The sequence below is a fragment of the Coregonus clupeaformis genome, chromosome 21 (assembly GCF_020615455.1).
Source record: "Coregonus clupeaformis isolate EN_2021a chromosome 21, ASM2061545v1, whole genome shotgun sequence".
NCBI classification, from domain to species: Eukaryota; Metazoa; Chordata; class Actinopteri; order Salmoniformes; family Salmonidae; genus Coregonus; species Coregonus clupeaformis.
In genome coordinates, this window is record NC_059212.1 from 18,430,466 (window position 1) to 18,453,071 (window position 22,606).

At 40.3% G+C, this 22,606-nt stretch overlaps 1 protein-coding gene and 1 non-coding gene across 3 annotated transcripts in view; one reads left to right on the forward strand and one right to left on the reverse strand.

Moving 5' to 3' along the window:
• LOC121535279 (solute carrier family 12 member 7) overlaps nt 1-7,981 on the reverse strand; it is a 37,108-nt gene extending 29,127 nt beyond the window's left edge. For both annotated transcript variants that reach the window (XM_041842170.1, XM_041842168.1), the window contains exon 1: nt 7,778-7,981. In XM_041842170.1, coding sequence (XP_041698104.1) covers nt 7,778-7,895 — 118 coding nt within the window. In that variant the 5' untranslated portion in view covers nt 7,896-7,981. The remainder of the gene's footprint in view (nt 1-7,777) is intronic.
• Nucleotides 6,475-6,527, forward strand: LOC121535838. The gene has a single exon (XR_005994806.1). It is a non-coding gene; the product is annotated as a U7 small nuclear RNA (small nuclear RNA).
• Nucleotides 7,982-22,606: the final 14,625 nt, after the last annotated feature.

Genomic DNA, 22,606 nt, shown 5'->3' on the forward strand with positions numbered 1-22,606 from the left:
CCCCACCAAAGTCAATAGACTGCTGAGTTGTTGCCTGGCATAAAAATAACATGGACCTGAAGGGCCTCTGACAGTGACATTGAAAGGTCTGCCGTTGTGATGACCAGCACATCTGATGCCATATTTCAAATTACACAGAACACAGTTAGATGAGGTGCTACTTATGTTTCAATGTAAATGTAAAGCTCTATCCGACACGCCATGCTATGAAGAGCCTTGCCACAAGAGGTCTCCGTTTCACAAGAGCTTTATGCATAAGGACTACTTTTAACAATTTCCACAAAAGAAAACAAAAACCACAGTGCAGATGCTAAGTTTGATGACAGAATTACGGTTAAAGTAAAAAAAAATCTGAGTCTCAGCTTAATTTTATGCCTGTTTAAAACGAATTTCCTGCAATTCTACATAGTAGACTATTTATATATGTTCACTACTTGGTCAATTGATTTGATACGCTATAGGCCTACCGCAAATTATTATTGTTTGTTCCTGAACTGAATGAAAGGCAGAACTATGCTTCAGCTATCCTTTAGCACCACAAGTTGGTTCAACTCTTTAACATCATTGTGTGATCCTGGCGCTGTCCTTTCAGCACAACGAAAGGCGTGCCTATCCCTTAAAATTACATCGCATCAAGATCTGTTGCCTACGCCTAGATTATCACTTCCCACAATGGTGCTCGTTTAGTAAAGTTAGATCAAAGCTGAATCAATGTCTCGCAAGATCACATAATGATTCATTTGCATTTTACATAACAGAAGCGAATATAATACCATAGCATAGTAGGCCTATAACATTACTGTTACACCAAAAATACCTAATTTCTAATGAGATTTTAGTATGGTTAGCTGAAGCTGAATAGTCCCCCAAAAATTACAATGTACCAAAACTCAACAGAGCACGACTAGGCATGATATATGCTTTGATTGAAACAAAATACAAGGCTAATAGTTTGTTAACACTTATCTGCTCTAATTCGCATACAAAACAATTATTCAAGAAGATCTAATGGTCTATTCCGAAATTAGGTAGCCTATTCCTAACTTGGTGTTTGAGGGAAATAAAAAATAAAAACAGTTCTGTGTGGGCATAGATGTTGCAATTGGACATGACCATGTACAACCTTGTATTATGTTAATTAGGTACATGTCTCGAGGGTCTGTCCTTATTATCTACAGCTGGACAGCCTTTCATTGAAAGGCCACAACACATAACACAAGGTTAGGTCAATGTCTTGAGGGTCTAGCTTCCAAAAAATATATGACAAACTAAAACAACACAAGGATAAAGTGAATGTCATTATGGTAGACTTTATTGTGATTTGTAAAGTGTGAATAAGCCAAACAGAAAAACCAAGTGTGTAGCTCACAACATGACATATAAAACAGTCATCAACAAGAGGAAGAGAACATATGTGCACGTGTTTTACAAACCACACTCCAACAATTACTGTAGGGTGCCACGCGTGATCGCAGCATCCTGGAAAGACACTTGACCAGCTGGTGTGAGGAAGTAGTCCGAGGTTGTTGCGCACGTCTATAGCAACACTGGTTGCCCTGTCTGCCGACATATTTCTTGGGTACAGGAAGCTGGTGTCCCCTTGTACCACCTGTCTCCACTCTCCTGGACGCAGGTCCCCAGTGGGTGTGGAGTGGTCAACAAACGTGGTGTGGATGTACCGTGTTGTCAGTGTCTGTAGTGTCTGTGGTGCAAATGTAGTTGTGGAGGGCCACGCAGGCCTTCACAATGGTCTCAGCTTTCTCGGAGGCAACCTCAAGGGCTCGTCCCAGGACCCTCCATCTTCCAGCAAGGATCCCAAAACAGTTATCTGAAATTCTTCTGGCTCTTGAGTGGCGGTAGTTGTCGATCTTCTTGGCGTCATCAAGGCCTGAAGAACCTTTGAATAAAAGAAGCGTACTCCATTAGTATTGAACAGGAAAGCTATTAAATGTGTACTGTAACAACTGTGTAGCCTATGCTTTGGACATACTGTAGGCCCTCATCCCCTTACTGGGATGCCAGATCACTTTTATGTGAGGCATATTATTATGCCTGTATTGGTATAATTTTCACTTCATATGTATAGTCACATGTATTTAGCGTATCTTACCTGGATATGGTCGCATCAGGTTTACCACAAAGACATATGGGCTCGGTGTTTGGGTCCCCGGCGAGCACTTTGGCCTTGGTAGCGGCAGCTGGCCTACAATGAGTTGGGAGCCGAACTTGCTTTGTGAGAAGATTCCCGCATCTCCCTCGCGACCATGTTGATCATGGTGAAGCGGTACTTTGCGTCGCAGACTGCCATCAGGACTATTGAGAAAAAGCCCTTGTAGTTGTAGTACTCGCTGTCTGAGTTTGCTGGAGCTCGGATCTGAATATTTTTTCCGTCGACAGCTCCTGCACAAAACTGATAATTCCAATGATCCCCAAACTCTGACGATTTCTGCCCATTTTGCCACGGCGGGATAAGCAACAAAATCCTCCTTCAGGACATGCCAGATAGCCTGGCACACTTCCGTGACGATGGCACAAACGGTAGAGATTCCTAGCTTATAACTTGCAGCAAAACTTTGCTGTGTGCTGCCGCTCGCCAAAAACAGAAGGGTCACAGACTTTCTGCAGCACTTAAGGGCAAGCTGTGAATTTTTCTCGTGTGAGATGTGAGGGGCATGCCGCTGAAGCAAGCTGTCAAATCTGGCAACAGACAGCCGAAAGTATTGAAAAGGTCTTTCCTCGACAATGTTTCAAATAGGTTGGACAAGAGACATGTATTCTCCATCGTCCCCTCTTCTGTGGACAAACTTGCCATTTTCTCAGTCGTTTTCATTTTCTTCTCCTCCTGAGTAGTAAGAGCAGTTCAACTCGCTGTTCAAGCTCTCGCTGTTCAAGCTTTAGCAATTGCAATTCTTAGAGAGATATGTTTGCATCTGCTTCTATGGCTAAAAAGTAGCGTCGTAAAGCATAGAACACTAGACTAGCCAGACATGTAGCTAGCTAGCTAGTATTTGTCAACAAAAAGGCATATAACACTGGATCTGGAAGTTCAAATATCATCGCTAGCTACAGTCAGAGTGCCTCAGACCCTCTTGCTTGGTAAGCTACACAAGACAGACTTCCTTGGTGGAACGCAACGACAATGTGGACAAAAGTGCGCGCTGCCCCAAAAACCTGACTCTGCCCTTGCACATGCATGTACATCTATCGATGGAGTGGAGCTTGTAGCCACCTTTAAGGAGCTTCAGGATGACTGTGTGTTGCCCGCAGTGTCCTGTGAACAGGATTTCAACAGCCTCAGTCATTCATGTCTGTTGAATGCCTTGCCCTTATATTTGTCTCTATGTAGGATAAGAACGTACAGTAAGTCAGTGCAGATACAACATTTCTCACAGAAATTGATTGGAGGATCACATTGTAAACAAACAGTGCGGTTAGCCTGACTGTAACCACAGGGGCCCCTGTGTCTTCTCTCTAGGAAGACCGACACAGAAAAACAGAAATGCCCAACAGATGGTAATCTCATCCTAGTCCCAAGGGAGGGAAGTCTGAAATTGTCTGAAGTTTCATTGGCATGTCAATGGAGGTAGTTTTCAGAACAGGAAGCAAAGTTAAGTCAAAATGATTAGCATGTAGCCTACCATGATTCTGTAGCTCAAATTCAGGCATCCTACATTTCTAAACAGCAAGTAGGCCTAACTCTTCCTCATTGATAAACACAATTATAAATTACAGCGCTAACTGTCCTGTCTTGTCCAGACAAGCCACTCACACTGCCTCAGGCTCACTGAATGAAATAAACATAGAATGAAATATGTTTGGCAATTTACATACTGGATTAAAAATACAGGCTTGATTGCAACCAACAGGCAGAACTTAACACGCTCCTGCAAGGTTACCACTAGATTTCTTAAAACGGGAGATTACATGCACCTGCGGGGTAAACTAAGCATGATTGCAACTAAAAACCCACAAGGATAAACCAGCAGATCAGTTGATCTCTCGTTGTTACAGTGTCAAGTGATCATGATACCAGACAGCTGGTCTAGATTCTCTACTCCCGCCGCCAATTAAATATCAACCCATTAGGAGCATCGGAAACCGTAAGGCTGATGAATGAAAAACGACTTATTTGAGTATAAGATTATAGAAGTAGTAGGCCTATATTTCATTAAAACGTTTCACTTTAAATGGCAAAATAATATAATATATGCCATTCGAAATAACTTTATAGACTACGTTTTCATCTGATAAAAATATATAGATTATATAACTCAATCATGATTTAGTTGATTTAGTTACACATTTCAAGTATGGACTGACCCCCGATCTTGATAAGAAAGGACCATATCAGACCATTTCCTTTTAAAGACAGTTATATTTAATGGATTACATAACTTGAAAACAAATAAATAATAAGAGTAGGCTACACCATCAACAATAGTTTTCCATCATACAATGTGTTGGGTAAATTACTTCAGTAAATGAGGAAATACTTAATTTCAGTTGAATGGAATGATTGTCAAATAGATAAATCGCCCTTAGACTGCTCATAAAGTAGGACTAAGTTGTTCCGATGATAATACCCACCAGAGGGCGAAATAGTTGTAAAAATGTTTTTGCTGCAATCAAGACTAAAAGATAACCTCGACATCCACGTTAGGAGTGGTAAATTACTGGCCAATGTTGGTTGCAATTGAGATCAGCTGTGCGAGTGATTTTAGATTGTATTGATGGTTTAACGAGAGATTAGCTGGCAATAATCTGGTGGCTTTCAATGGTTGCAATTGGCCCACAGGTTTTATGACTTTAGTGAAGTAAAGTTTTATGACAAAACTAAAAAGTCTTTATGGACAGTATACAGTATTTAGTGCATTTCAGGGAGAGAGACCAACTATGTCAGTTAAAGAAACAAACAATGCTGTGAAACCTGACCCTGAGGCAGCCCATTTGGGAAAACGTTGTTTATACTGGATGTATTTTGTGGAGCCAGCACTGTGTGAGTACAGGTACTGTAGGCGTGAGAACAGAGAGGAGAGCACATGATGTAACACAGATAGAGCTGGTTATCTGGGACTGAGTGGAGCCTTCCTACTGCTGACTACAGCCCAAAAGTGACCACAGCCCATTGCCTTCCCTTATGTGTGTCCTGTGTGACTCATACTGCCTTTACAAACAGCAGCCAGAAAGGTTAACAGCTCCACTCTCAGTGACACTGGGAATGTTTATCTGCAGCCAGTTCTAAATGAAGGCACCTGTTCTTAGTTTTTAAAAAAGGTTTGTGTTTGACTTTACTCAAATGGGCACTACAATTGCCAAAAACCAAGTACTGTAAACCCCATTGAATTTTACGACAACAATGATAATACACATGTACTAGTTCTACCTTCCCCACTGACCTCTGACCTTTTGTACTGCTCCTGACCTCTCTGAACCCTCCTTACCATTTTGTGATGCCAAGATTGTATTCTAATATCTCATATCCCCACTCAGGCAGCAGTGGTGGCAGCTGGAAGCTAAACTCACTTAACTCAACTGGCCAGAGGGAAAGTAACAAATCACTGCTTGCTCAATCATAAAGTAGGATGGCCCTCTTTGACGTTGCGTAAAACGAAACACTGCATTTCATTCATTTATAAAGCCCATAGAAGTAGGAGTTACCATAGCTACCTGATCATAGGGATGGCTAACTCTGGAAATTCTGTCTGTTGCTTCAGACTTTTAGTTTCTTCCCATCCCATGTATGAAACAATCTTCAGAGTTCCCTACAATTGGATGTACTGGTGCCTTTCGGGCATTTCAGTGTTGATTGAGGACCTCTTTGTTGATGAATGTGATTGCTTTTCTTGAGTGTGTTTTGTATTTTTGCATTCTCTTTGGGGTATTCTTTCTGGTGTATTTCCTATGTGTAATTTGTTGTGTTATTGTAAGATGCAGGGCTACCTTGCAAAAGAGACCTTGGTCTCAATGGGACTAAAATAAATAGGCATAACCCACATTAAAAAATACTACAGGTTACTACAGAATAGTATAGTACTTACTATAGAATTCTATAGAATTATGTAGTAAACTGTAGTATACTGTAGAATACTATACTCCACACTATAGTATCCCTTGATCATGTGTGGTACTTACTATAGAATGTTGTAGTATACTGTAGAATACTGTACTACACACTGTAGTATCCCTTAATCATGTGTAGTACTATCCATATAATGTTATAGCATACTGTAGAATACTATATTAAATTCTACAACGTTAGGCATCAGGTAGTTTCCGCAAAAACACTACAGCTTTTTAACTATAGCAATACTACAGTATTTACTTTGCATATTCCCCACCCATTCCCATCCCCCATCTCCTAATTTGTGCCACCCATGAGTGAGAAACCTACATGCCAAGTATAGACCATATATCGTGTTCCCTACAGGTTATAGAAAAGAGCAGAAGCTTTGAACTATCTGTTCAGGTTATGGAAAATGTGCTCTTTTACTATTTGTCCAGTAGGTTTCCTCAAGGAGAAAGCCCCCACTTCTATGTCAAAAATTATCAAATAAAAACACTATTGTAAATATGGCAGTTATGTCCACAAAAACATAAGAAACTAGAGTATATACTATAGTAATTGACTATTTTAATACTAGTATTTATACTATAGTAAACAGTAAAAAGTACAGTATACTACAGTCATGTACGCAAAACACTACAGTAAATAATACAGTATACTACAGTCATGTCCCAAACACTACAGTAAATACTAAAGTAAAGTCAGCAAAAACACTACAGTGAATACTACAGTATTTTTCATGTGGGAAGAGTTTGGTCGGAAAAACACAGGCAGACACCCACGCAAGCACATACACATCCACACACTCCAACAAACAAACATCTGGGTTATATAATCCCCCCGTGAATAGATATCCTTTCCATACAAAGTCAGTGAGGGCTGACAGCAGCACATGTGTGCTGCAGCAACAATTGGGAGACAATCAAAAAGGACTCTTTCCTCAATAAATTTGTTTTTTAAAGCTACACAAGTGAAAAAACACCTCAGAATCTGAAATTACTACGGTTTTACAAGAATGATGTTGTGTGCAAATACTAAAATAGTATAGTTACAGCAGTAAAGAGCAGACAGTCAGCCTGTGACATTCCAATAAACTAACCCTAACCCACTCTCCCTTCCAACAGGAAGAGAACAATGGAGTTCTACTGATTTACAGCAAGTTAATACTTGACAGAGGAGAGGCATTTTGGCAGTGACTGCCACTGTGGAATGTAAGGCTGAGAAACCTCTAAAGATAACAGACTACTATCCATATTGATTTCACATTAAGAGGGAGAAAGATATGTGTGAATGAGTTGAGTGAGTGAAAGATTGAGAGAGAGAGAGAGAGAGAGAGAGAGAGAGAGAGAGAGAGAGAGAGAGAGCAAGAGGAAAGATCTCAGAAAGCCCTCACTAGTTTTTGATCTCAGGAGTTGATTTCTTGTCAGAATTACAAAAAGTTCAAAAGTTCAATCTTGTCGGAAAAAGTATATTCGGTCTCCTTAGACCACAGAAAAATGAACAAACAAACAAAGCAATATATCATATCAGAATTCTTTAAGTCAAGGGCCAGTTAGCTTTGGGACACAACATTGGGAGTCTGTGTATTGGTTGAACTCCCTGAGGAATGTTGTGTCCCAAAGCTAAGTTAAAGTCAACATGTTCAGCTGTTCTACTGAAGCTACTCTGCTTGTCTGAGCCTGTCATGACAACGTCAACAGCGTGGGCCCTCACCTGAGTAGGGTCGTCGTGGAGAAATGTCTTCCTCATCTTCCTCACTAAACACACCTTCGAGAGTTGACTTCCCGGCCCCGCCATCCTCTACAGGAACCACAGTGAAGTTTATGGGCATTTTATCCCCTCACCGCATTGGCTCTAGTCTGAGAAAGTCAACTACTCTCTCTCACCTTCTTAAGGCACAATTCGAAGTGCTCTCTACTTCTGTCTCTCACACCTCTATTGCTTAGATTCTGGCCCCATGTGACCAGGCTCTCTCCAAATAAGGAGTTTTCTACAACTCCTCCCTCAGAGAAAGTCCTCCTTCCTTACTACACTCAACCTCTCCCCCCTCTAGGCTATAGCACCTACAATAGACAAGACTCCTAATGTTACAGCGGGCACCTCTTCCTGAACAACTCTCCCTTTACTGAAAATAGCCCTTTATTTGTAACGTACAGTGTAGATCTATGGCACAGTGACTGAGGATTTCGTCTTCTTTCCTCTATTTTACCCCCCTTTGTAGGCCAGTAGACTACTACATATTAGCAAAAGTAAACAAAGGGGTGTTTCCTTTCCCACAGAGCAAAGCCTGCTGGGTAATTCAGAGGTGTTGATTGCTAAACTGACCATTACATTTCATTTCAGTAATTTACCATGCCAGTCGAGAGAGAGTGGCCCCCTGGGGTAAGGCGGCAATCAACACAAAAGGCCCTATAGTCACACACGTGAATCACATCAGCCTGAGGGTGCCCCAGAGCAAACATATGGAACAATTGGAAAAGAGAAGGATTTAAAAGACCAAAGGCTATTAATGACAATGAAGATTCTGGAAAAACCACATGAATAACGTTAAACACAACAAAATAGTCATAATCTCAAATCTACTCCTGGGCGATTTAACTGAAATTAAAAAATACATCTCCCAGTAATCCTTTCATGTCAACATTACAGTTTTGAAAACATAGCTTGTCCCAAAAAAGTGGACAGGGTAAGTTACGCCGCCTACACATTTCTGTACATGAATGAAATATTACCACTATCTTTTTAAAACCATGTCTATCTTTATTTCCCAAACACAATTCAACACAATCACAATCACTTTTTGCCTTTTAATCATTGTAAGCATCTTTTACCTCAGTCTTAACACCTAAGAAACACATTGTACATTTTTTAAAACACGGGCCAGGCCCTGTTGTTACCTCATACCTCAGCGATAATGCCTTGCATTATGCCTGTTAAGAAAACACTTCAATAGCGAAGGTACATAAAGATGGTGACCCAAATGCACTTAACACAAATTCCTAGTTTTGCTAAGTTCGCCGTATTGTACATTGCTCTCCGTTACTCTTTTTTTGTATGGTCATTAGAAGAGTATACATGATCCCAATTTTTGCTTCAAGACAAAAAATAATACAAAAAAAAGAAGATTGTACTGATTTATTGGCACATTAAACCATATTGCGTGCTGTAGTTTAAAATTCAGTGGATAGTGCTAAAACAATGACGTCATATATGAATTCTGCCAACTTTATGCACATTCACCATTTGCTCAACTTGCCATCAGCTCAACCATTGGCTCAACTTACCCCAAGTCTGTAAATCACACTGTGTTCTGGATATGTGCTAGAAGTATGGCCATAAACTTTGTCATGGGAAGATAAGATAAGAGGTCAAAATGCCTTGTAAGACTGTGAGCATCATTAAGTGCTCCTTTGGCAGTTCATGCAGGTAGTTTATTGTCAAAGCTTATACAGTATTGACGAAAACAACTGCACTTCAAATGAAAAGCAAATGTCAGCAGGACAGACAAACCATTGCGAAAATGCTGTAGTATAGGCCAATTGGTCATGTTGTCAATCATCTGTAGGCCTACCAGTTGGATAATTTGATAGAACAAAGTAGCATTGGAATTAAAAACATATTTTTGGTGAAATTTGATTGGCTTGTCAATGGGCAATGTTTTGACAGAAACTTATCCTTCACAATTTAGTCAGGGACTAGGGCTACAGTCAGAAAGGAACAGGTGAAGCATGCGAAAATCTTTGCTACGAGTACATTATACCAAATGTTGTATCAATCGACCAGGCGGTTGATGAGATGAAGATTTTGGAGGGTTTTTCCAAAATTCCAAGATGTCGGAAAACCAATCCTGGCTGACGTAACAATGGCAATAAAGGAAATATGAACTTCAACCTGGGTGCAAGCTTAAGCTTGTCTCTCGGACCAGGGTTTGATAGACAAGCTTGCACACAGGTAGAGTTTCATATTTCCATTATAACCATTGTTAAGTGTAATGAACATAATGGCTGAATCAAATGCCAAAGTAGAAGCTGCAGACAGTTGAGCATAAACAGATGAGGTCAATTGCGTATGAGAACAAAACGATAAGATGTTTTCCATTCTAACCTGACCATTTATAACCTTCTGTTGCCACCTGCTGATCATAGGGTCATACTGTAACATACCACAAACTCTCTAGTAATGTGCTTTCTGTGTCACTAGATGGCAATCACACCCTTCATTATTCAGTCTGGAACGATGACACGGTCCGAGGTGAATGAGTATAGTCCAGGTGGTGAGTAAATTACGCTATAAAATGGTATGGTATTTAATAGCATACATTTTAAATAATTAACAAAGCATTAAAATTATTAAAATAACACAAACTTCATAAAAGACCAAAAAAATGTGCCTTGCTGCAAATTTCGGATCTAGGCCTATATCTAGAAGTTGTACCCTTTTCAACATCACAATCCATTTTCAACGCACAGAAAATAAAAGTAATCTCCTGTTCAATAAAGGCATTTCTGAAATTGTTAACCTAAGTTTGACTGTATAACAATAACAAGACAAAAACACACCTTGGACAATGGGCAGAGACAAAAATCATAGGGGGCACAAAGTACATGAAATTAGGGGGCACAAAGTACATGAAATTGGACAGGGGGTGGTCAGGAGGGGAGCTAGGCGAAAGTTGAAGAATTTTGCCTTTTCCAAACACCTGAAACAGCTTTTCCCTGCAACCTAAAGCCATAATCATTATGCTTAATTCTATGTTTAAAATAAAACATCGTATATTTTTCTACATATCTAAGCATACCACTTGAGCTGTCTGTGTCCTCATGACTGGTGGTTCTTTTTTTTTTATATATGCTTCTCTGCATCTCTGCAAAAAAAATGGTGTAAAAGATTTTAAGGAATGTGAGTATTATTCAGGCCATTTAGTTATTGCTTGCTTTTCTCAAATCTACCAACCTTGCCAGCAGGCATGCCAGCTAAGATAATTAGACAAGCTAGCTACTCTAACTTTATTGATAGCCTGAAATGGCTTCTTGGTAGCTAGTTATGAGGTTGGGAGATTGGGAACCTATCTGGGCTAGCTAAAGCCTTCAACTTCATACAATTGCTAGGTGGCTAGTATTACAGAGAAAGAACAAAAATAAACATTTTTATGGGCATGACGCATCTTACACAAGTGTGTAATGAAAATGTGTTTCTTGCATATCCAAACTCACCCTCACCCAAATTATTATTATTATATACCTGACAACTCCATCCATGACTTGATAGACTATCGTCATTTCAAGTAGCCACGGTCTGACAGTGAAACAGCATAATAGGGCAGCCATGTCAAAGATGTTCTAAGCATCCGCAGCAACAGTCCTGGAGGCACCTGTGATTTGGAATTGCAGATTTCACTGAAGAAGAGGCGGTGCTACTTCCAAGCAGGGGGAGTAAAGGATGGATACATAATCCGTAAACAAAGCAGGTCGGTTGATAGCCGGCCAAATAGACTATTTGTTTGGGGAATGTATAAAGTCGTCGGAGTGTCTGCTTTAGAAAGTGATTTAAAAAGTAGCTGACACGTCACGTCGCAGGACTTGGTGGTGGCTGTGACATGTCTTCAGCGACTTTGTGATTTCTATAGGGACCACAGGCTACAGCGGCGCAGAGTGCAATAACTAGAGTCTGCTGTCCAACTTTCCAAAGCGAGGGAAATACGGCCCAAAACATGCCTGTTCGGCGGGGACACGTGGCTCCTCAGAACACTTTTCTGGATACAATCATCCGAAAATTCGAAGGACAGAGTAAGAACTTTTTTTCAATATTGAGTCATTTTGGGGAACCATGCTGTGGTTTGGAATTCAATGCAAACCGTCTCTTTCGATTTTCTAAATGCTTATTTAGATGCAATTTGTCCCGATTAAAATGAAAATACTAGGCTATTATTTTAGGTAATCTGCCTGTTCATTAGAGTTCATAGGTTTCATGAGATGTTACCACTTTCTATTATGTAGTATTATGATTGTCCTGTAAAAAGTAGCGTATAGTCTATGCAAAATTATTAGCCTTGATATGACTTTTCAAATATTTAACCAAATAATATAAGTGAAGATTAAAGACATGTACAGTATGCCACACATTTGATTGTGTAATCTCAGGGGTCTGATTTGCCATTGTAATTCTGTTTCCCTTCTTAGTATTATAATTGTACACACATAGCCTAATGATGAAGTCAGATGGAAAGGCAAGGCTACATTTCTACTTGACATTTACTGGGAGACCAATATTTCAAGTGGACATAAATAGGGCAGCAGTGTCTGTCAGAGCATAACTATGGTTTATATCATAGCGGGATCAGAAGAACCCAAGCTGCATTTCTAAGCAGGATGGGAGAGAGTAAAGCAGCTACATTTCAATAACTGAAGTCAATCACTGAATGTTTCCTTCTGGGGACATATTTTGAACCAAAATGTAATCTACTTGTTTTTCTAAGGCTCTAAACAGTTTATAGTTTTTATATAAACAACAAGTTTAGTAGTTGAATGTGAAACAGACTTGCACCTTACAGATTCTCCCATCTTAGTTATCTTGCAGGGTTACATGCCTTGGTGTAGATCACTGATATGGCATGTGTGGTCAAGTAGAATAACTATCTTAAATTGTATTGTAGTTTACGAAAGGTTCAATCAGTAAGGCTGGTATGAATGCTTGCTTTAAATTGATCCAGTAAGCATAGGGTAATGTGGGGTAACTAGCCCCCCCTAAGAAAAATGTCCAATTGCTGACACAAAAAAGCAAAGTTTGGTACAAATGAGGTATGTTGATGATGGATGGTCATGCTTAGGCAAACAAACTATGAAGGGACATACAGTGCATTCAGAAAGTATTCAGACCCCTTGACTTTTTCCACATTTTGTTATGTTAAAGCCTACTCTAAAATGTATTAAATAAAACATTTTCCTCATCAATCTACACACAATACCCCATAATGACAAAGCGAAAACAGGTTTTTAGAAATGTTAGCAAATTTATAAAAAATTAAAAACAGAAATACCTTGTTTACATAAGTATTCAGACCCTTTGCTATGAGACTCGAAATTGAGCTCAGGTGCATCCTGTTTCCATTGATCATCCTTGAGATGTTTCTACTCTTGATTGGAGTCCACCTGTGGTAAATTCAATTGATTGGACATGATTTGGAAAGGCACACACCTGTCTATATAAGTTCCCACAGTTGACAGTGCATGTCAGAGCAAAAACCAAACCATGTGAGGTCGAAGGAATTGTCTGTAGAGCTCTGAGACAGGATTGTGTCGAGGCACAGATCTGGGGAAGGGTACCAAAACATTTCTGCAGCATTGAAGGTCCCCAAGAACACAGTGGCCTCCATCATTCTTAAATGGAAGAAGTTTGGAACCATCTTCCTAGAGCTGGCCGCCTGGCCAAACTGAACAATCGGGGGAGAAGGGCCTCGGTCAGGGAGGTGACCAAGAACCTGATGGTCACTCTGACAAAGCTCCAGATTTCCTCTGTGGAGATGGGAGAACCTTCCAGAAGAACAAACATCTCTGCAGCACTCCGCCAATCAGGCCTTTATGGTAGAGTGGCCAGATGGAAGCCACTCCTCAGTAAAAGGCACATGACGGCCCACTTGGAGTTTGCCAAAAGGCACCTAAAGGACTCTCAGACCATGAGAAACAAGATTCTCTGGTCTGATGAAACCAAGATTGAACTCTTTGGCCTGAATGCCAAGCGTCACGTCTGGAGGAAACCTGGAACAATCCCTACAGTGAAGCATGGTGGTGGCAGCATCATGCTGTGGGGATGTTTTTCAGCGGCAGGGACTGGGAGACTAGTCAGGATCGAGGGAAAGATGAATGGCGCAAAGTACAGAGAGATCCTTGATGATAACCTGCTCCAGAGCGCTCAGGACCTCTGACTGGGGCGAAGGTTAACCTTCCAACAGGACAACGACCCTAAGCACACAGCCAACACAACGCAGGAGTGGCTTCGGGACAAGTCTCTGAATGTCCTTGAGTGGCCCAGCCAGAGCCCGGACTTGAACCCAATCGAACATCTCTGGAGAGACCTGAAAATAGCTGTGCAGAGCTTGAGAGGATCTGCAGAGAAGAATGGGAGAAACTCCCCAAATACAGGTGTGCCAAGCTTGTAGCGTCATACCCAAGAAGACTCGATGCTGTAATCCCTGCCAAAGGTGCTTCAACAAAGTACTAAGTAAAGGGTCTGAATACTTATGTAAATGTGAGTTTTCAGTTTTTTATTTTTAATACATTTGCAAACATTTCTAAAAACTGTTGATGAGGGGAAAAAACAATTTAATCCATTTTAGAATAAGGCTGTAATATAACAAAATGTGGAAAAAGTAAAGGGGTCTGAATACTTTCCGAATGGCTACAGTTGACACTTAAAACATTTTTTTTAAATGAAATGTTAATTTTAGAAAAGGGCAGTTTTTCCCAAGTAATCGATTTTATAAATATACTTTTTTCTAGGTGTCTTATTTTAATTAAATAAATCAAATATTTAAACAAAATGGCATTGCACATCTCACTATTAATTTCCTCACTATGATGAGGTTTTGATGTAAGGTCTTTTAATTTTCGCACCAACTCATGTCCAAATCATCCTAAAGTATCTAAAAAATGACTGATTGTATTCTGTCTCATTCGCTGAAGTCTGTACTAGATTGAACTGTAGTAAACTGTATTATATATGATGACAAATTGCAATGACTCTTTAGATTAGAACAATATTGATCTATTACTCCCTCCTTCCTCAGATCGCAAGTTCATCATCGCCAATGCTCGCGTGGAGAACTGCGCCATCATCTTCTGCAACGACGCCTTCTGTGGCATGTGCGGGTACACGCGCGCTGAGGTCATGCAGAAGCCGTGCACCTGCAGCTTTCTGTATGGGCCGCACACCAAGAGGCCTGCCATGGCCCAGATGGCCAAGGCTCTGCTGGGCTCCGAGGAGAGGAAGGTGGAGATCTCCCTCTACTCCAAAGATGGTATGACCTGACCCGGCACAGCCCGCCAGTGCTTCAGTATGGCTCTCATTTTATTTTTAAACATAAAACACACTTAGGAATAGAGGTTATAAAGTATTTCATTCATCAGTGTTTAATCTTTAATTTTGGATGATGCCAGAGGCTTTTATTGAGAGAATGAGATCCTTATAAAGGCTTTGGGTATTGGGTAATCCTAGTTTAGTAACACTTTACTTGAATGCTCTGTGTCATAAGGACTACACAACACTGTCTTGACGATGGTACAGAAATGGATGGTGTTTTTTGGACCATATACAGTGAGCACCATAATTCATTGGACAGTGACCATTATTTTGGTTCTGTACTCTAGCACTTTTGAGTTGACAATGAGGGTGAAGTGCAGACTGTCAGCTTTCATTTGAGGGTATTTTCATACATATCGGATGAACCGTTTAGAAATGACAGCACCTTTTGTACATGGTCCCCCCATTTTAAGGTACTACAAGTATTTGTTAAATTGGCTTCACAGATGTGTGTCGTTAGGCAGGTGTATTCATTTGTGTCGTTAGTGAATGCAGGAGAGCTGTTGATGAATAGTATTGATTATAGACTTTGCTATTGCCTTTGGAGGTTGTTGTTGGGGTGTGACAACATGAGGAAGACAGCAGTGTTGATGCAAATGAAGCTGGCCGTCATAAGGCTCAGAAATGAAAATCAATAAATCAGGAACATTGCAAAAACCCTGGCCATGCCCAAGTCAACAGTTTGGTTCATCATTAACAAGAAAAAAACAACCAGTGAAGTCAATTATGTCAAAAGACCCGGTAGACCGAGGAAGACCACTGTAGTGGATGACCGGAGAATACTCTCTATGGTGAAGAAAAAACCCCTGACAACAGCCCAACAGATCAAAAACACTCTCCTGGATGCAGGTGTAGATGTGTCAAAGTCTACCATACGTAGAAGACTACACCAGCAGGACTACAGAGGGTACACTACAAGATGCAAACCACTGATAAGCCTGAAGAACAGAAAAGCGAGATTACAGTTTGCTAAAAAGCACCTAAAAGAGCCCCAAGAGTTCTGGAAAAAAGTATTGTGGACAGATGAGACAAAGATTAACATGTACCAGAGTGATGGAAAGAGGAAAGTGTGGAGAAAAAAAAGAAATGCCCATGATCCAAAGGATACCACCTCATCCCTGAAACATGGTGGAGGGGGTGTTATGGCTTGGGCCTGTATGGCTGCCAGTGGAACAGGCTCACTTGTCTTCATCGATGATGTGACTGCAGACAGAAGTAGAACAGTGAATTCTGAAGTATACAGAAATATTTTATCTGCTCAGATAAAACCAAATGCCTCCAAACTCATTGGACGGCACTTCATCATGCAACAAGACAATGACCCTAAACATACTGCTAGAGCAACAAAGGGGTTTTTGATGGCCAAAAAGTGGAAAGTCCTTGAATGGCTGAGTCAATCACCAGATCTGAATCCAATTCAACATGCATTTTACAAGCTGAAGAGGAGACTGAAGGCAATACGTCCCCGAAACAAGCAGGAACTGAAGATGGCTGCAGTACAGGCCTGGCAGAGCATCACCAGGGAAGATACCCAGCGTCTGGTGATGTCAATGCATCGCAGACTTCAAGCAGTCATTGCATGCAAAGGATATGCGACCAAATATTAACAATGATTACTTTATTCTACATTATGTTAAACTGTCCAATGTTTTTTATGCCCCAAAATTGGGGGGACCATGTACAAAAGCTTCTATCATTTCTAAACGGTTCATCCAATATGTATGAAAATACCCTCAAATTAAAGCTGACAGTCTGCACTTCACCCTGATTATCCTTTCAAACTCAAAAGTGCTAGAGTACAGAACCAAAATAACAAAAAAATGGTCACTGTCCAATGAATTATGGTGCTCACTGTAGCTGGAGAAGGAGATGTGCATAATGAACATTCCATTTCCCCCATGTTTAGCTCTCTGTGTCTAAATGGTCCATGTGTTTATATGACTCTATTATTTCTGTCATAGGTTCCAGCACACAGCTGTGCCAATTACAAGAAGAGATAGGAAAGCAATGAACTATAGATAGTGTTTTTATGACATCTTGATTGCTCTCTTCAGTGCCTGCCTCCCATGCCTCTCCACTGTACTCTAAATGGACGATGCTTTCTACACTCAGAAACACAGCACACACAGCCTTCTACACACACACACACACACACACACACACACACACACACACACACACACACACACACACACACACACACACACAGTTTTGTATTGCTATCCTTGTTGACCAAATAATTGATTCCCATCCAAAATCCTATTTCCCCTAACCCTAAATCTAACCTTAACCTAACCATAACTCGAACCTTATCCGTAAGCCTAACCTTAACCCCAAACCCCTAACCCTAACGTTAAAACTGTACCTAAACCTAACCGTAAACCCTAACCTTAGTTCTAACCCTAATTGTAACTCTAAACCTAACCCCTAAGCCTAAAATAGCATGTTTCCTTGTGGGGACTGGCAAAATGTCCCCACGTGTCTGAATTTTCCTTGTTTTACTATCCTTGTGAGGACTTCTGATAGTTAAACAAAAACACACACACACAGAGCACTTTAGTGCTCCATCCCTTCAGATTGATTAATAAGCCCATCATATATTTATTTTATTTATTTATTTTTAGCCATTTAGCAGACACTCTTATCCAGAGCGACTTACAGGAGCAATTTGGGTTAAGTGCCTTGCTCAAGGGCACATCGACAGATTTTTCACCTGGTCGGCTAGGGGATTAGAACCAGCGACCTTTCGTTTACCCAACACTCGCGTGGAGACCACTAAGCTACCTGCCGCCCTGATGTATCGTGTTGATTGTCACTGAGACAGCCAACACAATCAATCATATAGGCTAGAGAATATCACTGCAAGGTAGGATCAGACTGGTGCTGTCTCCGTGTCAATTGTTATTACAATATATTCTGTTTTTAAAGAGTAACCTTGTCTCTATAATGTAGTTTTATAGGGCAGTTGGGAATAGCGGAATCATAACAATAGAAATAAAAGACAAGGAGTCGTGACCCAGCTAGCTCATAACATTCTATGAACCATATGTTTCTTAGAGCTTGGTGGGAGCGTGGTTGTCCGATGGTTATTTTGCATACAACCTTCCCACAACATTTAACTATGATGCAGGATAGTTGCTTGGCTTTGGGACATTCTCAGCACATTTAAGGAACTTGACAAAATAACGTTTTTTTTTTGGTAATTCGTTACTTAAGCAGAACGTTTCCTAGAAGTTCAAACATGGTTACATTTAATTACATTTTTGGTAATGTTCTAGGAATGTTCTCCAACTGGTTTGACATTGGGAATGTTCTCAAATAGTTCAAAGAATGTTATGAAACAACGTTCTTCTGTGGGAATTTCAATACTTCAGCATAGTGTTTCCTACAGGTTTCCTCATGGTTCTATTTAAAGTAATGTTCTCAAATTGTTCTGAGAATATTATGAAAAAAGTTATTCTGTGAGAATTTCAGTACTTCAGCATAATGTTTCCTACAGGTTAACTCATGGTTCTTCTATTTAAAGCAATGTTTATATTTACAGTACATTTTAGTCATTTAGCAGACACTCTTATCCAGAGCAACATACAGGAGCAATTAGGGTTAAGTGCCTTGCTCAAGGGCACGTTGACAGATTTTTCACCTAGTCTGCTCGGGAATTCAAACCAGTGCTCTTAACTGTTAGGCTACCATAAAAAACACAAGAAAACATTAGTAATGTTTAAATAACTTTCTAAGAATGTTATTTAAAAACATACATTCTGTTCTCAGCATCAACAAAACTCTCTCTATCCTCCATCTTGTTAAGTGTGTTCAGGTGTGTTGGCCATGCCCACTAATTGGCCACACCTGATCTTAATGAGTGCTTGTTCCCTTTGAAATCGGGTCTGTTTGAATAGACTAAAATGAACAGCTTTGTATGAGTTTAAAAAACATGGCATGTTAGCTCCATCCTGGTGGCGCAGTGGACTAATACCATGAATAAAGAACAGAAGATCGTAGGTTTAAATCTCACTGCGGCTGTGACAAAATAAATGTGTTTGCATGCCTAATGCCGGGTGGACACTACATGACTTTTAAAATCCTGACATTGCTGAGCCTCTCACATTAAACAACCATCTTTCCTGTAATTTTTTGTCTTGCCAAGGTAGTGGCACAGACGGGGGTCACACACTAGAAGATTCTTCACATGCTCGTGGTGATTCTCGATACCACGTTGTCTCACTACAACAAGGATGTGATGTGATTAGATAGCTAGAACGAGCTTTGGCTCAAAGCAGCCTCATAAACACTTTGTCAGACATTCACGCTTGCCATACCGAGTTGAAAATCTAGCCAATACATTTTGAATTTAATAACATTGCTTGTCAGAGCTGTAACGATTTGACACTATGGCAAGTACAAACGCATACTAGTATTGGTCATCGCTCCTGCTCGAGAGTAAACATTCTGGGTGATGTAATACAACGTCATCTCACTAGCTCCTCCTCTGGAGAGCTCTCATTGGCTGTTGCTGATCACCGTTCTCAAATCTTGTCGTTGCATATCTCACAGTACAAGAGCATTGCAGATTTTGTGCCGATAAAATCAAACGTTTGAAAATATCGGGACGTCTGGGACTGCTCAAAGACGGGATCGGTAGCCCTCAGATTGGGTCTCTGACCCGCTCACATTAAACAAGCGTCGGGAACGGCCGCTCACCCCGACTAGGCAACGACATGGGGATTTTGTCTCCGATCTCAAAAACCTGTCTGGGACCGCTAAATCGGGGCCAAAATTGTGTACACCTGGTTTAAGCAAATTCATTTCCATTTGTCCTATCTGTGCTTGGAGTTCAAAAAAGTTAACCCAAATTAAGCTAGCAGTGTTATTAAAAGTCTTATTGAAACATTCAGTGAAGGTTTTAAGGAAGTTATTAAAAATTATCCAAATAACCTTTTCATTTCGTTCAAAACATTCACAACATTTAGAGAATGTTCTCAGAAAATTATTTAATTACCGTTAAATAATCTATAATTTATATTCTCAGAACGTTAATAAAACCTCCCATGAAAACATTCAGGAAACCATAGTAAAACATTATCAGAACCTCCCTGCAACCTAAAAATTAATGTTCCCAGAATAGGCAATATTTTCACTTCTGTTCTCAGAACATTTAAAAAACGTTCACTTTTACTGGTCAGGAAACTTATGGCTTTGTTCCCAGAACCAATGGGAAACCAAAAACTTCCAAGGAACCAAATGTGCTAGCTGGGGATGGCTTGAAGGACGATTACTCACTATGCCGCTCAAATCCCAAAGGTAACCCCTGGATTTTCGAATGGTTGCATAAGAGTCTGAAACACACAATGCCCTCACAGTCTGTTTCAAGGCTAGGAGGAGCAGAGCAGGGGGCGGGAGACAGTATTGTATCATGTAAAGGGCAGATTTCACTTTTTGTGTGCTGGAGACTTATACCGTTAGAAGGTGTTGATCATTTTTACGAGAGATTAATACATTCATAATTATACATTCCTTTTGCATAACAGTCTGTATCAAAGTAGACTGAGGTAGATTTAATAAGTGGCACAGCATGCATTGGATTCAGTCATTCCTTAGATATATTAAGAGCAGGGAGTTCATAGCCAGCCTAACTCTCATGCAGGCAGGTGGCTCGATGATCTCATCATATTCACAGTGAGAGACCCTCCTGATATACCTAAAATCCCACTAGATTGAAATAGTCTTTGTAAACAAGAAAAAATTCCTCCTTGATTTGTCTCATTCCTCAAAGTTCATCTCTCATGAGAGGTCATTAAAGCACTGAGGTGAATTGCCCACCAGAGTATTAATTCATTCCTGGAACTCAAATATACTGACGACAAACATAAATGAGTAAACATAATCTTAGAAATTAGTAATCCCCTGAAATCAGTGTCAAACCTGGTAACGCTGCAATGTGTTTGCATTTAAAAGTTACAGGCAACAGATGTATTTTACACCTTTGAGCCATATAATGTTGAGTATCAGAATACAATGCCCATTTAGTGAGTTCCCGAGTGACTGAGTTTTCCTTGAGTTGATTGTAGTAATGACCTCGCTAAAGGTGTAGATAATACTGTAGAATATAGCTGGAATACCCTCATGGCTATGGAGATAGCCTTGGTGTTCACTACATCCTCAGTTTAATCCTAGTTAACCCTCTGAGTGTATGCTCCGTAAATGATAGATGTACCGTTTTTCTTTTCTTTTTTTATTTAAAGAACGTTGCAAAAGCTTAATGTTGATTTTCTTGTGAATTACATTGTGGAGGAGTAACTGGGGAATTTGGCCAAAATGTATCCAGATTTTGTGAATGCTGCCTACCGGGCCCAGTTCAAGCACAACAAAGCTCAGCTAGCATCTCCCTGCTCCCTAAATCTCTTTGGATCGTAGAACAAGCCCAATTTAATCTGCTTTGAAATATGAGAGTGTAAAGTTACAGCACGGTAAAGCTTTCTTCCAGGGTGATTGAGGCTCAAGGTAACTTTGGATATGATGACATCTCATCTTGCTGTACTGGGATGAGTGTGTAAAGCAAGCAATCTGCATTTAGATTACTACTACCAGTTTGAAATAGCAGCAATCAATTAAATGGATGTGAACACTCATTGTTGTGCTTCTAGTAAATTATCGGATGTATTGTCCTTTCAAACTGGGCTCAAAGTCAAAACAGCTGTGTATAGTATATTATGAACTGTACAATAGAGAGGATAGATCATTTCCTTTGACATCCTATGTTGAGTCAATATTTAGTGTCCTGTTAGCTGTACTGAAGTGTAACTGTAGTAGGGTTTCAGTGCCTACACTAACCCCCCAGCTACAGCACATTGATATGGTAGTAATCCCTCCCTAGTTGCGCTCTGTGTGAGGCACCACATGAAGCACAAGGACACACTGGAACATTACACTGTGGTCGTCTATCTCTCCTGTGGTTTGTGTGGAATTGGCTTTTCAATTTGGGAGCAGCGTGATTTCACGGCATATCTTTTGGCTGCCTTCCATCCACGAGACAGAGATTTGGGACTGGAACTGAAAGATTCCATCCTCTCATTATTAACATTAGAGCAGAAGCCTTGGAAGAGAGGAATGATTTCTATTTGGGTCATTATTATGGCACATTAATCTGGTTTAGGAGTGGAGAATAAATGCTCAATCCTGTTAAAGGGGGATGGGGCCAAAGCAAGCTGGTAATTATTACATGAAATTAGTTACTGTGGCTATTTCACTCTTTTCCTGTAGAATCACCATAAATCATAAATTGTTTCAAAAAATTCAAAAAAATAAATAACGGAAAAGTGGTGCGTGCATATGTATTCACCCCCTTTGCTATGAAGCCCCTAAATAAGATCTGGTGCAACCAATTACCTTCAGAAGTCACATAATTAGTTAAATAAAGTCCACCTGTGTGCAATCTAAGTGTCACATGATCTGTCACATGATCTCAGT